Source organism: Dromaius novaehollandiae, chromosome 16 (genome assembly GCF_036370855.1).
Source record: "Dromaius novaehollandiae isolate bDroNov1 chromosome 16, bDroNov1.hap1, whole genome shotgun sequence".
In the NCBI taxonomy this organism is placed as follows: Eukaryota; Metazoa; Chordata; class Aves; order Casuariiformes; family Dromaiidae; genus Dromaius; species Dromaius novaehollandiae.
The window spans coordinates 16,040,230-16,053,021 of record NC_088113.1 but is presented as its reverse complement, the minus strand read 5'-3'; the positions used below and the strand labels follow the sequence as shown (position 1 = coordinate 16,053,021).

General features: G+C 38.6%; 1 protein-coding gene across 2 annotated transcripts in view; it reads right to left on the bottom strand.

Moving 5' to 3' along the window:
* VAPB (VAMP associated protein B and C) overlaps positions 1–12,792 on the bottom strand; it is a 33,293-nt gene that overhangs the window by 6,445 nt on the left and 14,056 nt on the right. For both annotated transcript variants that reach the window (XM_064521575.1, XM_064521574.1), the window contains exons 2-3: positions 9,922–10,074; positions 1,655–1,758 (exon numbers count right to left, since the gene is read on the bottom strand). In XM_064521575.1, the coding sequence (XP_064377645.1) occupies positions 1,655–1,758; positions 9,922–10,074 (257 nt within the window). The remainder of the gene's footprint in view (positions 1–1,654; positions 1,759–9,921; positions 10,075–12,792) is intronic.

The window sequence follows — 12,792 nt, the reverse complement described above, 5'->3', positions numbered from 1 at the left end:
AAAAGTTAGGAAGAGAGGCAGACTGGCTAATCTTTCTACTGATGCAGAAATCTTATCACTATTGGTGCTTCTCCCATGAGATCTTATTTTGAGGCATACTAAACAAATATAGTTCCACAAATCTCTTTGAAAAAGGAGAATTCTTTGTAAATTAACTCTAGAGAGTGCCTAAGCTTTAAAAGGTATAACGCTGCTGCTCAAGAAGGATACAGTTCTCTGAGAAACACAGGTTATGCAACACTGAAGTCAACTGTAGAGTTTTCTACTATATCTAATAAAAGAAATTAATTCACAAGCATGCTCCAGAAGCTGAATCCTAAACTTCTCTATATATTAAAAAAAAAAAAAAAAAAAAAATCCATGCTTGAACTACTATGCAACTTCTATTTTGGAAAATGACCTGCATTTTCAGATTATCTCCCACCTCTAAAAGGAAAAAGGTGTTAGTTCTTCATGAAGCACAGCAAATGAGGGAAAAATGAAGCCAACCACAATAATAATAATAAAATTCTATGACAATTAATATGATCATGTATGCATCCAAAGAAAATAGAAAAGGAGTTTAATCTGTTCCTTTGATGTTTTACTATGCCATGAAACCAAATATGTAATAAAGAGTGAACCCTTCAGGCTTCTATTGAAAAACTGGCTTTCTCCTCTTTTAAAGAGACTCAGCAGTGGCAGCATTTACAAGATTCTGCAATCCTCAATGGAATTAGTCTAACAGTACCGTTGAATTACACAGGTTTCCCCAGGTAAGTTTAAATGAAAAGTCTTCTTCGATTTTAAAGAGCTGTTCAGAAGATGCACATTGAAAAGGCTACTGTAGAAAAACCGTAACACATTCTGAGTTTTTCTGTATTTATATGCATACATACAAGCACACACACAAACCCACACTTCAGAGAGCAACAGGCTTTTTATTGCGTCCTCAACAGCTACTGAGTACTCTCTCAAATTAATAAAAGCTAGGCCAGAGAAAGCTTTCTCATGCCTTCTCGTAGCAGCAAAGATCTTGCTGTTATAGGAAAGCCTCTGGCTGACATATTGCTGCATTCCTTTCCAAATCATCTTAAAGTAGCCAGACACCTTATTTCTATGTCTTTTGTCCTTTGCCTCAGCACCTATCTGCTTCTGTTATTCTCATTTGTAATCCACACATAGGCAGGGATAAAGAAAAACACTGTTCTTTTGATGCATCCTGGTTCCCACTGGGAAAAGGAGGCTGCTCAAGGGAAGACCCGAGATTGAGGAAACAGAGGCATAAAATCTAAAAGATGCCACAGATCAGATCCTTAGAACATATAGTTCAAGCCTGTCTTTTTACAAAATCGTATGTATATATACATATTTTTTTTTTTAAGAATACAAGTAATTAATATTTGTTTCATGACTGAGTATCCCACTACGGACAGTCCTAAGGAAGCAACCACAGACATCAACTAAATTTTCTGTGCTGTGTCTTTTAGCACAAGAATCATGGGGCTGCAGATAAAAAGAAAACACCTTTCCACGCACAAGGATATAAATCTGATAAAGCTTTCAAGGAAAAATCCAGTGTAGTTCAACAACAGCACTTAAGCAATGCAGTAAAAGGTCTTATAAAATTTACACAATCAGAAATAAATCTGTTTTAATTAATTTCAATACTTACTACTGCTTCCATATCTGAAGTATCAGCTGGAGCAAACATAGACTGAACCATAAACTTGTGTTTACTTTTCTCATTAGGATCATAGTCAAAAGGCTGTAGCATCACTGCAAGAAAAACAAGAAAAACCCCAAGCACACTGCGTTAGCATTGCTCTGACACATTGTCATCCTCTGATGATACAGTTACGAGATCTGAGAAATACAGACATTAAAGTGATTGTCGTATAGCCCTGAGACAAGAGCAGTACCTGGGATCAGGAACTCTACTAAAAAACAAAACAAAACAAAAAAACCCAACAACAACAACCACCACCATCTAAGACAGACTTCTTCAGCCTGTCTATGTTTTTGCTTGTCTGTGTTTTTGTTTGAGAATTGTGGAAATGCCGACCACTGTACAATATTCTGTATGCAACTATGGCAAGGTAATAATAGCAATTTATACTTCTCTTTAAACTCATCAGTACATTTTACATATCTTCTGGGACAGAAGAAAAAATTCTCAAAGAAAACATCATATTTTTTCCTCCATCCTTAGGAACAAGCAACAAGCAGGCATTTTAATTACTTGTACACACAGTATCGCTGATGTTTCCTGAGACGAACTATAGAGGCAGGCAAAGTCAAACATTTTAAACCTCAAGGTTCAAGTCTCAGGATGGAAATTTCCTCTACAAAGTTTATGATATTTGTTTCATCAAGTACAACTATTCCTCTTCCAAAAATAAGTTGTGGAAAGTTTGCTACCAAGTTTATGTAAGTTTATGGTTAAATGCTTTAAAAATCTTGCCTCTGAAAGGTATAAAAGAAATGTATTTCTCTCGATCCAAAAATCACAATCATGGTGGAATTTATTTAAGTAGAAAATGACTGTGTTCATGTAGCAAAGAAAGAAAATGTTTATTTTGGTAGAGATTGCCTTTTTTAAAATAATAATAATAATAATAATAATAATAATAATAAATATATATATACATAACAAATTCCTAAGGCTCTCCTTTTTTGGGAAAGGATCAATCTACTAAAGTAACTTCAAGATGGAGAGTTCTGTATTTCATTTACCAGGAATATTCTTTAATCATAGTTGTTATTTAGAACATCTACATTTTTGAAAATGATACTTGGATATTCAATTACTGTGCAATTCACAGAATGTGTTTTGCTTGAAGATTAGACAGCAGACAATGTAAAAATAAGCCAAGTAAAAGACATTAACATGTCACTAGATGTTGCAAAAAGTTAAGAAAAATTAAAAATAAGACTTGTATATTCTGCAATTACTGCTAATATAAAAGAATCGGGATTACTTGCATGTACCAGTACTATTAACATTATGTGCCCAAATTCATCTGCACCAATTGCAGGGGTTTGTATATAAAAGCGATATCCAATGATCCCATTTATTATAAATGAAGAAAACCCAAATCAATCTGCCTCCTTCAATAAGCAGGCTATGTTATGGCTGTGCCATCTTTATTATGCACACAATCTGTGGCCATCAACAACCACATGACTTTTAAAGCTGTGAGAACAGGAAGACAGCAAATTGTCTCAAATGAGGTGCTTTAAAAACTATTATGCATTTTAAACTCACCTTGCAGCAATCAAATACCAGTCCAAAATAAACGTCTGCAAACTAACTGACTACCTTTAAAACTATTGCTCCAAACAGAATTGGGCAATACAGCACCAAATAGCTCTAGAATATTTTTTCCCCACAGTAGACAAATGGCTGTTATTTCCAGTCTACATAAAGTGTCAGAGCTAACTGGGAAGTCAAAACCATCCAATGTCTATGGAACCTCTCCAGACTGCAGTTTTATCAGTTTGCTTTGCCCAGTGCAACCATAAGCTCATCTGAAAATCGTTATTTCCCAAGTGATAGTGCTGAAGTCATTCCTGAGCACCAAACGATCGCTGCTCTGAATTCCATTCTCTGACTCAGAACAGCAGGCAGCTACAGAGGGCTTGACAGGAGAAATGTTGTTAGCACTCGTATTTTTAGATCAATACATGAAAGCCACATTGACACGAATTATTCAGCAAATGTTTTGTATGCCAGATTGGAAGCTCAAAAATACTTACTTTGTTCAGGAGGAAACCAAGCCATTTCAACATTTATTCACAGACTCGGGGTTTCTGGGAAAGATCAGTCCCATATAACTGCCCTAATTGCTAGATGATCTGCTACTGTCAAACGTGGGTTTTTTGTTTTGACTGGAAATTCCATCCCTTACATAAGAACTGTGTGAAAAGCGTATGTTTCTACAAAATGCTTTATAAAATCAGTCATCTGGTCAAAAAATTGTGACCAGCTTTCATCAGAACCCTCTGTTCTAAAAAATAAAACAATTAACATGAGTTTCAAGTTTACTAGCACCAAGGTATTTTAAAAGGTGGTTGAAATATGTATTGCTTTGCCTAAATTGATCATCTTACAGCTAGGATATGTAAAATACTCTACCACAAGCAAAAAAAATGCAAAGTCATTGGGAGACCAATGGAGTAAGCAGTAAGATAGATCATGTTTGCTAGGAATACTTTGAGCCCAGTTGTCTCTCTCAGATTTCAGACATGAAGGATCAATCTTACATACATCCTGTTTTGAAATGTCTCCAGTTTTCTAACACATTCCTGTTACATCCCCTCATATGTCAGGCAAAACCCTCTGCAGATTTTGTGTCTGTGTGTGCGTGCACGTGTGGTTACCACCTATCATCCTTCTTTTTCCTAGCACAGTTTACTGCCAGAAGTCGATACCAACTTCAGAAGCATCACTCTTCAAGTTTTCGCTAGAGTAAGCCTCCTCCTTCCTCAAGGAGGCACAGAGGAAATTTGAAGGAAGCAGCATGGAAGCAGGCAGCCCCCTATTTTTAAAGCCAGCTGGTTCTAGCACTCCCTTCCAAGAGGAGCAGAAGGAACAGAAAAGTCTCACTGCTCAGATGGCCAGTGACCTTCCTCTAGTTTCCATCTAAATTTATCAATGGCCTGTTTACTTGGTCTTGGACCAATATTGCCCTTACACTTAAACAGCAAAGAAGGGGAAGAGCCATTTACCTTTAACGCATTCCAAGACATCACTTTCAGCAACTCTTGGCCTTCTGGTAAACTAACCAAGCCAAAGGCAGTCTGTCTTCTCTGCGGCCAGCTCCCCATTCATGCTCTCCTTTGAACTCCTCTAGGCAAGTTACTTTAAGTAAACACCCACGAAATCTTACTAGCACCTTGGACAATAGCACTTACACTTTCTAAGTTCTTCTGCTACCCAGCCTGTGTGCACGTCTACATTTGTCTTTTTCACAGCCATGCTATATTAGCATCTCCATCACCCAATGATCAGTAAAAACATCCTAATATCCCCTTGCCTCTGTTCCACAAGGCTGCAGTTACAACAGAAGCACTTTATTCTCCAAGTACATGATTTTGCAGTTTTTTATGCTGAAGCTCATCCTGCTTCTTCTACTGTAGCCTTCAAGGACACCCAGTTCTTGCTGCATGTTATCTTCAGCCTCCCAACTTTACATCATTAAAACTGTTTTTAGTGTACTTTCTTCTTGTGCCAGAATTGGTCATAAAAGCATTAAACAAGATTAGTACCAAGAATCACTCTCAAGAAACGTAACTAGTAACTTCTTTCTAATACATCTCAAAAGCTATCCATCCACTACATCATTGTTTATTCTTTAAGTAGCCCATCTGTAATCTGTGAACCTATTTCTGTCTTTTCTAGCTTTATTAATAAATTTTTCCATATGGCACTGTATGAAATGCTTTATGGTCCAGATGCACCAGATCTACACTTACCTTGCCTTTGCAAAAAAAAACCCCAACCAGCTACAGGGCAAACCTCAAGATCAGTGTAAATCTGGGTCAGCTCCACTGAACTCAAGCAAAGGGCACTCACATTTACAGATACAGGCAGAAACCACTGCATTACTTCACGCTTGTACACGCTTACATAGTTCTTTCTGTAGATATTTTTATAATATTAAAAACTGCTGAATCTGTGAAGATCCAGATAGACTCTTATAAAGCAGATGGCAAAACCATAACAAAGCTTGGCAATTGCTACACAGCCTTGGAAGCCCCAGGAGGATGGCACGCTGCCACGACATCGCCTTGGGAGACTCGTACAGCTGACGGGGGGCTGGAATGTGGGTCTGCACCGCACGGAGCACCGGGGGACGATCCACAATCGATCGGTATCTTAGCAAAGGGACACACACACACATTACGACTGAAGAGAAGAGCACTTACAGGAGCGCCGTACTGAAGGAACTGCAAACTGCCTTTTCACAGTCAGGCAAGTTTACCAAGGACTGAAAATACCCCCGGAGGGCATTCAGCAACACCCTAGCAGTAACTTCAGCTTCTCCCTGTTTCGAGAAGGTGCAGGTAGCTTGTTCTCTTCAGCAGGACACTGCTCACAGGTGGCACCATCTGTGCTTCACCTCTCCCCACGTTATACACCTATCTGCAGGCTCATCAGCATCTGCTGATTTCTTCCATTTTTCCTTTGTAAACCACTCATGTATTTTATATAGATTTCAACCTCTGAGAAGCCACCCCCCCCAAATATCTTTGCTCAAATAAGACATGTCGAAAAAAACCACCAGAATGTGTGTGCATACCCTTGTTTCCAGACCAAACACAATCAAATCAGATGACAGTGCACACACACTTCCTGACAGTTACATAAACTCAACTGTTAAAATTACACGCTATTATATAACAGGTGAAAACACAGGCTACAAACCTGACGTTGCAGCAAGCAGTATATGGTGATAGGGCCTTAAGTCCTGATATTTAGGAAGAGCTGTGATATGGCATTAGAAGCCAGTACTCCACTAGACAAAACCAGACATTCCACTAGAAAATAGAAACCTTTATTTTTCTAGCATTTTACATGTGTTATATGAGCCATCATAGTAGCATAAAATAAATCAGAATAACGTACTGACAACTGCTTCTATCTCAGGACACAGTATCTTCTCAAAAACTCATATTAAAATAGCAAATACAGTGCCATAGGTAGGTAAGAAAGGCATCCAACTACTACCAGCAAAAGGGAGATACAGGCTGCCCCAAACCAAGCGTCATTCAGTAATATTCTGAGAAACTAATACATTGTTCCAGAGCTTCGTGACATTATGCTTCGGCATTGAGTTTTTGGAGAGATAAGATGTAGTACCAATCCAGTGCTATCAAGTGGCTGCATTAAAGCCAGTCAACAATTCCCAGAAGGACAGATTACATACAGTAAATAGAGCCCAATTAGGTTAAATACCTGGAAGCTGTTACTGAATAACTAGATTCTAATAATTTCTCATCAGTAGTATTTTCACTAGATTTAGAATAATAAAGTCCTATTTTTATGCCTTGCACAAGACTCGAATACCATCACTGAAAATAACTGATCCAGAGGCAATGAAAAAATTCTATTTACATTTCACTTTATTAAATCCAAAATAAGCCCTCTGTTCTTAAGCAATGTTACTCCAAAGCAAAGGTTAAACACATCTCCCTCCCTCCCTGTGAATCTGAAAACAATTCTGTTCTGTAAGTTAATGAAAGAGCCTCCCCCTTCAATCCCTCCTGTCAATCCTAAAGATCCCTTCCACGTATCAGAACCAAATACAGTGCCAATTTCAAGCCCCAAATTAGGTCCCAAGCGTGGCTTAAAGGAGCTACCAGGAATGCAGTATCTACTGCTCCATTAAAGAGAAATTCAGCCACAGCAGAAGGCAGCTTCAATTTAGAAGGTTTTAAGAAATGAAGAGTTAACATTTATAACTCCAGAATTCAGTAAGATATCTACCTATAAATTTATATTAATATATTAAAGACCTAGGTATATGTGTACTCCTTGCATTTTAATATGTAATGTTAATATAAGGACTGACATTTAGCTATTTATTATCATTAAGTTAATATCAGCATGAAAATATGTTGAACACAAAAGTGAGCTCTGCGATTAAATATACCAAAGCAACTTTCAAAATCAGCAAAATCATAAATCACTACAAAGGAATTATCAAAAACGAAATTTTTTCAAAGCTATATATGCAAGAGTAAAGCATAACTTAGGGTTAGCACAGCAATCTCTCATAATGGGATATGTTAACTCAAGCCTTGGACTAAATCCATACCTTATCTGGTATGTCGCTGGGAAGAGTGGGGATGGAAAGCAAGAACGATGTTTGCACGCTGGTGGCACAACATAAGGTGGTTTGCACAACACTTGCTTATACTATGTTCTGCTCAAGGTAGAGCAAAGGGTCATTGTAAGCAGAAGTGTAAGAAAACACTCAAAGCTGAGATCAAGATGACATTTATAAAAGCACCACGTGTGCCAGTAAAGGAAGAGAGTCTTTAATTTTGAAAGTTCATCTGAAAGATGAAAGGAATCCACATCTTCATAGCATAAAGATAATTTGTAGCTAGAACCCGTGCTAATTTTCATTATCCCTTCATTGATTTGTATGCATTTAATATGCTTGCCTGCAGCTAGTATAGATGACAGACAGCTTTACTTGGGAATTGTCCTGAGTTTTAAAAATCTCAACTCCTCTCTAGAGAGCTTTATTTCATTTACATATTAGTCATTTCAAAGCTTACTGCATACAAGCTAGCCTTCTTCTGAAGCACAACTGCTTTGCCTGTCCCCCCTGTCGGTACTGCACTGCACTGGTTATCTCCTAACTCTGCGACATTCTCCAGAGATTAACTACAAGTGAGGCACAATGCTGTAATCGTATGCGTGCTCAATTTGACACACAAGAAATCCCACAGACAACAGATCAATGTGTGCACAAATGTAAACATATGCAAGAAGATTCACAGGATTAGAATCTGATCGTATCACAGTGCAGATTATTTTCAGGATTAAGTTTTACTTTGCTGAAGCAAGCTTTCCAAGAATGAGGATTTTAAATACTTCACATTTTATTCAGCAAAAATGGAAGTCCTGATTTTTACATTTTGATGTTTTACCAGTAAAGAAGAGTTATTTTAGTTCCCAAAGTTATTTATTCCAGGACAGAAAAGTTTGGCAAGAGACTAACAACAAACCATAAATCCTATCAGGAAGTAGTTTGCTGAGATGGACTTCCATAGGCCAGTATCTTCTCTACTGTTATTACGCCAATATCAAAATTTATTAAAAATTGGCATGTTTATAGAAAGCATTTTCCTAAGTGAAGCGTTAGGCTTTATTTATGCAGTCTGCCTCTATTACACCTTTCTACTAGAATTATTTAGACTACCAAAAACATGGATCAGAGAAGTCTCATAAATCTAGTTTGAAACTTCAGTAACAAAATACACTATTCTTTAGCAAAAAACAACAAATAGGAGAGGAAAAAGTATTTCCAGAAATCCCACAAGGAAAGAGGAAGTTACAGCAGAAATTCTCAGCATTAATTGAGCCCACTAGTTATTTGCATTACAACTCTACAATTCATATATAATTTTAAAACAGAACATCTTCAGTAGGGCTATTACAGTGATGTACATGTCAGGAATGATGCACCTTTCCATGTTTATGGGAAATACTCACTTCATGCCTACAAAGGAAGCCACTCCTTTGCTTTTCCATTACCAAACTTAGGCAAGTCAAGAGCTACTGACTCATTAGAGAAAAAGAAAACCATTAACCTTTCCTATGGAACAGCAAAGATTTAGTCACCTGACATTTCTAAAACCAAAGCATATTGCATCTTCATGCAACATAAAACAAGCATGTAAGTAAAATGAAAACATGAAAGTAAAAGTTTTCATTATTGTTTATACCTGGTGCAGTTTAGTGACTGCCTACACCAATCTAAACTGGTGTGGTTGCAGTCCACCCAGTTTTACTCTTCCTTCATGTGTCTGTCCAAGCACTTGTCTGACCACGTGGTGAGCTAGTTCAGTAAATTAAGTTGGGAGGGGGGGAGAAGCCCTAAAAAAATAATCTCACAGGGAGGGCAGGGCTGCAGCAGTGCTGACTTGCACAGACTGGCTAAAGCTGTTACAGAACTGTAAGTCGTTTACTTATTTCTCCCTTCCCCCCATCCCACCCTAAAACAAGATGTAAAAACAAATCCATTGCTACTGGACCAGGCATAAGGGAACTAAAGATGTATAAAATGGTTGTTTCTCCACAACATCACATCCTCTTGCCTTTACAAGCATTCAGCAAAACACTTTCAATTGCAAAGTATTCCAAGAAATCATTGATTTGACGAAGCTATTTTTGACTACCAAAAACCTGCTTGAATGACTTACCAGAAACATTAATTGATGTTCCTGCATCGATAATTCCACTGTTAGGCCTTACACAGTATCTGCGTGGTGCTGTGGTCTTAACTTTGAAGCACACATTTCTGTCTGTTGGATTGCCGAGCTTCAGGTTTGTGGTGACTACATCTGTGAAAGGCCCTGCGGAAGACAGCAGAAGTAGACTTTAAATCACAAAGAAAACACTCTCCAAGCAGAAGCTAAGCAGGCTCTAAATCTCTGCTCACAAATCTTATAAAGTAATTAGGTGTTCAATTCCCATCTCTGGCACTTGCAGATAATTGTGCACAAGAAGCTAAGGATGTAGTGAGGCCTCTGAGCATTTCGACATGTAGCACGCATAAACACTGACGGCGTAACAGTTGAAGCTGATCATTAAAAGCAAAACAAAAAGGGAGGAATCATTTATACATGGTGCCAACACAACAACATAGTAGTCACATGATGCCAAACTCTCTCTTTTATCACAGTTATCCCACTGTAACTATCAAATCAGAGCAAACCCAGGCTTAGAGAGATAATATCTATACTATAGACAATATGTAGGGGAGACTATTAATGACTAGAAAGGCCAGTATAGTACATAAGCTAGGGAGGAAATTTTAACAAAGCAGCTACGATAGTCATCTGCATATGTAGGCTGGGCCTCTGTGAGAGCAGGATGCCACTGGCTATCCGAAATGCCACAGCCATAACCAGCCCGACCGGCGTCTGCACGCACCCCTTTCTCCTGCCAGGCCCTTCCCTTACTTCTTCCCCAATAATTCACCTGGCTACTAGAAATGAAGTATCAGAAGAAATCTTCATAAACTAGCCTATGTCACCAAGACGGGAAACAACTGCGCGGAAAGAGGAAAATTCTCAGCTGCTGATAGCACTGGCCCTGACCGCTGTAATAGCAAAGCCAGAACCAAACCACTATCAAGTTCTGCAATAACGAATGCAGGCAAATAAACAAACTTCTGGCAGACCCCCTACCTACTTGTAACGGCCATGATCCCCAAGGTTAGACGAAAGGCTAGTTACTGGCTTACTAAAAGACACTGATAAATCAGATACAGGTAGCAAGTAACTGCACTCTGCTCAGTTTGCAGAGCACTAAAATTGAAGAAGCATAACCACAATTTTATCAATCGTTTTTTGCACAAAAAGAACAATTTGATGTCTGAATAAAATATCTTCTTCTATCCTCAGGAATAAAAACAAAATGGATAAGATGACTAACAAAATTTTTCTCACAGAAATGACAGTCCTAAAATTTAAAAAGGATAAGTGGTCATTTTTATTTTTAAAAAAGCGACATTCCACTGTTCTTATTTTTCTCCCTTGAGAAAACAGCGTTGATTTGGGACTGCAGCACGGTTGGCCTGAAAAAATTTAAGTTTGTTTAATTTTCCACAAATATATCGTACAAATTTGTTTCTTAAGATGCCATTTAATATCACTGTAAAAGTATTATAGTCCTGCAGCCTTTTTCCTTGATCCAAATAACACTAATTATTTAAAACAAAAAAATTAAACAAGATAGCACCACTTCTACCCACACTCTGAAGAAGTCAGATCTTCATTTCCAGTGCAATCTGGCAGCAAAAAATGGAAGCAATTAGATTTTCTGATCCAATGAGGAAGATTTCACCAAACCCATGCCTGGTGAAATGCCAAGACGTGAAAGCGCGTGAAGCACAGCTGTCAGGTTTTCTCTGTGTTTTGCACACAGAGAGAGTCCTTAAGTCCAATGGAAAATAACTGGGCAGGAGAAGGCTGTGAGTTGTTAAGTTAAGCAAGTGAAGCTATCAGAAAAATCCAGCAAACATTTATGTATGTAAAGACAGCAGCAGATCTTCAAGATAGCTCTAACCGGCAGAAGTCTTAATATTTCAGAAGAAATCACTTGATGTCTGAACATTAAAGATGTGCCTTTACTACCAAATTACAGCCTGAGCCATCCTGGCGCAGAGGGAGGGTCGGGTGCGCAGAGCCCTACATACGCAGCTGCATCCTCAACAGCGCTTTACTACTCTGCGTGCTGGGACAGATTTCCTGTGGGAAATACCCTGTTGTTACTTGGCTGATCCACGAATGCATGCGGAGCGCGTTCCCCCCTGCGTAGAGCTGCTGTTTGTAATAGTAATACGAGAATAATTCTTTGTGTAAAATAATTTCCAAATGGAGTTACTTACTGCTAACATAGACCATACTGAAATATTTGGCAGCAAAGCCTTTCAGCAGACCAAAGTGATTTCTTGTGTGCCTAACTGACTTTTCTGCTTCTTCTCTGTCTACTAAACCTTTTTTTTTTTTTTTGATACTTTTTCCCCCAATTACAGGTTCTACAGATCACAGAGCACAACTGCACTGGAAGGCTGACATCTGCTTTCAGCAAGCTTGTGCACAGGCTTATTCCTTTTGACATTGCTATGCAAATAGTGTGAGCACAGCAGAAGGGAGCAGACAGGCAGGATTAAAGGTGGTGGTTTCAAGTGCGTAAGAAAAGAATAAATAGGCAACACAGTACTGCTTGGGGGTAATTAGGGCATGGCAATGAAATATCAGCCATGCTTGGTCAGCCTGACTTAAGAGTGAGGCCCATGGGCTGCCAACTCAGGCTGAAACGAAACCTTGATAGCCCATTGCTGAATCCCTAGGGTCAAACCTGGGTTACGGATTTTCCAGGTGGGCAGTGGTAATGGACTCCAGGATAAACACAGTCTAATTCCACACTGGAGATACACCTTTGCTTTCTAACATCTGGATTTGCACACGTAGGGTATGGTCATAAACCGTCATGAGAGACACGCGACACCCACCCCGAAGCTTCACTTTTGAAGACAAGGCATCGGGACTTCTATAATCACACCC